Genomic DNA, 698 nt, shown 5'->3' with positions numbered 1-698 from the left:
CTTGCTCCCAATTGTGTGACCATGTCTCCCTTTCTCCCATCAACTGATCATAAGCCTGTCGAAGTTCTCTCACTTGATCTATGAGCTGGTTTCTTTCCCTATGCATGTCCTCCAGAGTCCTACGGCGTATTTCTGCTTGGTCGTCTACCATGGCTCGATACTGCTCTTCTCTAATGAGACCTTGACGAATAGAGTCCTCACATTCATCCACTTTTGTCCAGGCTTTAGCTGTACCAGCCCTTTGTTGCTCTACCTCAGCTCTGAGTTCTTATATGGCTATACGATTCTCCTTACCCTCATTCCTTAAGTTAAAGATGGCGCGATCACGAGCCCTTAGTCGTGCCTCAAGATCTCCCTTCCCTGTGATGAGTGCAACTTTGCATAGTCATTTTTTAGGCTGGTCATCTCTTCCTTCAAACCTGAGTTTACTTTGTTGAGCTTTTCTATCCGGAAACCATCTTTCTCAAGCATGTTCCTTGATTCTTCTAGTTGACCCTCAAGGATTTTAACCCTCCGCTGAAGGTTGATTTCATTCTGGGATGGTCTCTCCTTTTCCTTAGGCATGAGGATCTGGATATTGGTTTTATTTGCCATCCTCTTTTTTCTCCATAGTTTATACTCTTCCGTATAGAAAGCCTGATGCTCTCCTAATTCATTCTTTCCATAGAAGCGAATGTTGTGTAAAGCTCTTCTTACTT

The 698-nt window shown here is 43.7% G+C and overlaps 1 protein-coding gene across 1 annotated transcript in view; it reads right to left on the bottom strand.

Annotated features, from left to right (window-relative positions):
* LOC109332518 overlaps nucleotides 1-594 on the bottom strand; it is a 7,501-nt gene extending 6,907 nt beyond the window's left edge. The window contains 2 exon segments of the mRNA XM_019567503.1: nucleotides 21-260; nucleotides 344-594. Coding sequence (XP_019423048.1) covers nucleotides 21-260; nucleotides 344-594 — 491 coding nt within the window.

Source organism: Lupinus angustifolius, chromosome LG18 (assembly GCF_001865875.1).
Source record: "Lupinus angustifolius cultivar Tanjil chromosome LG18, LupAngTanjil_v1.0, whole genome shotgun sequence".
Lineage (NCBI taxonomy): Eukaryota > Viridiplantae > Streptophyta > Magnoliopsida > Fabales > Fabaceae > Lupinus > Lupinus angustifolius.
Note: the sequence above shows the minus strand (reverse complement) of the source record. Positions and strands in the feature narration are given on the sequence as shown.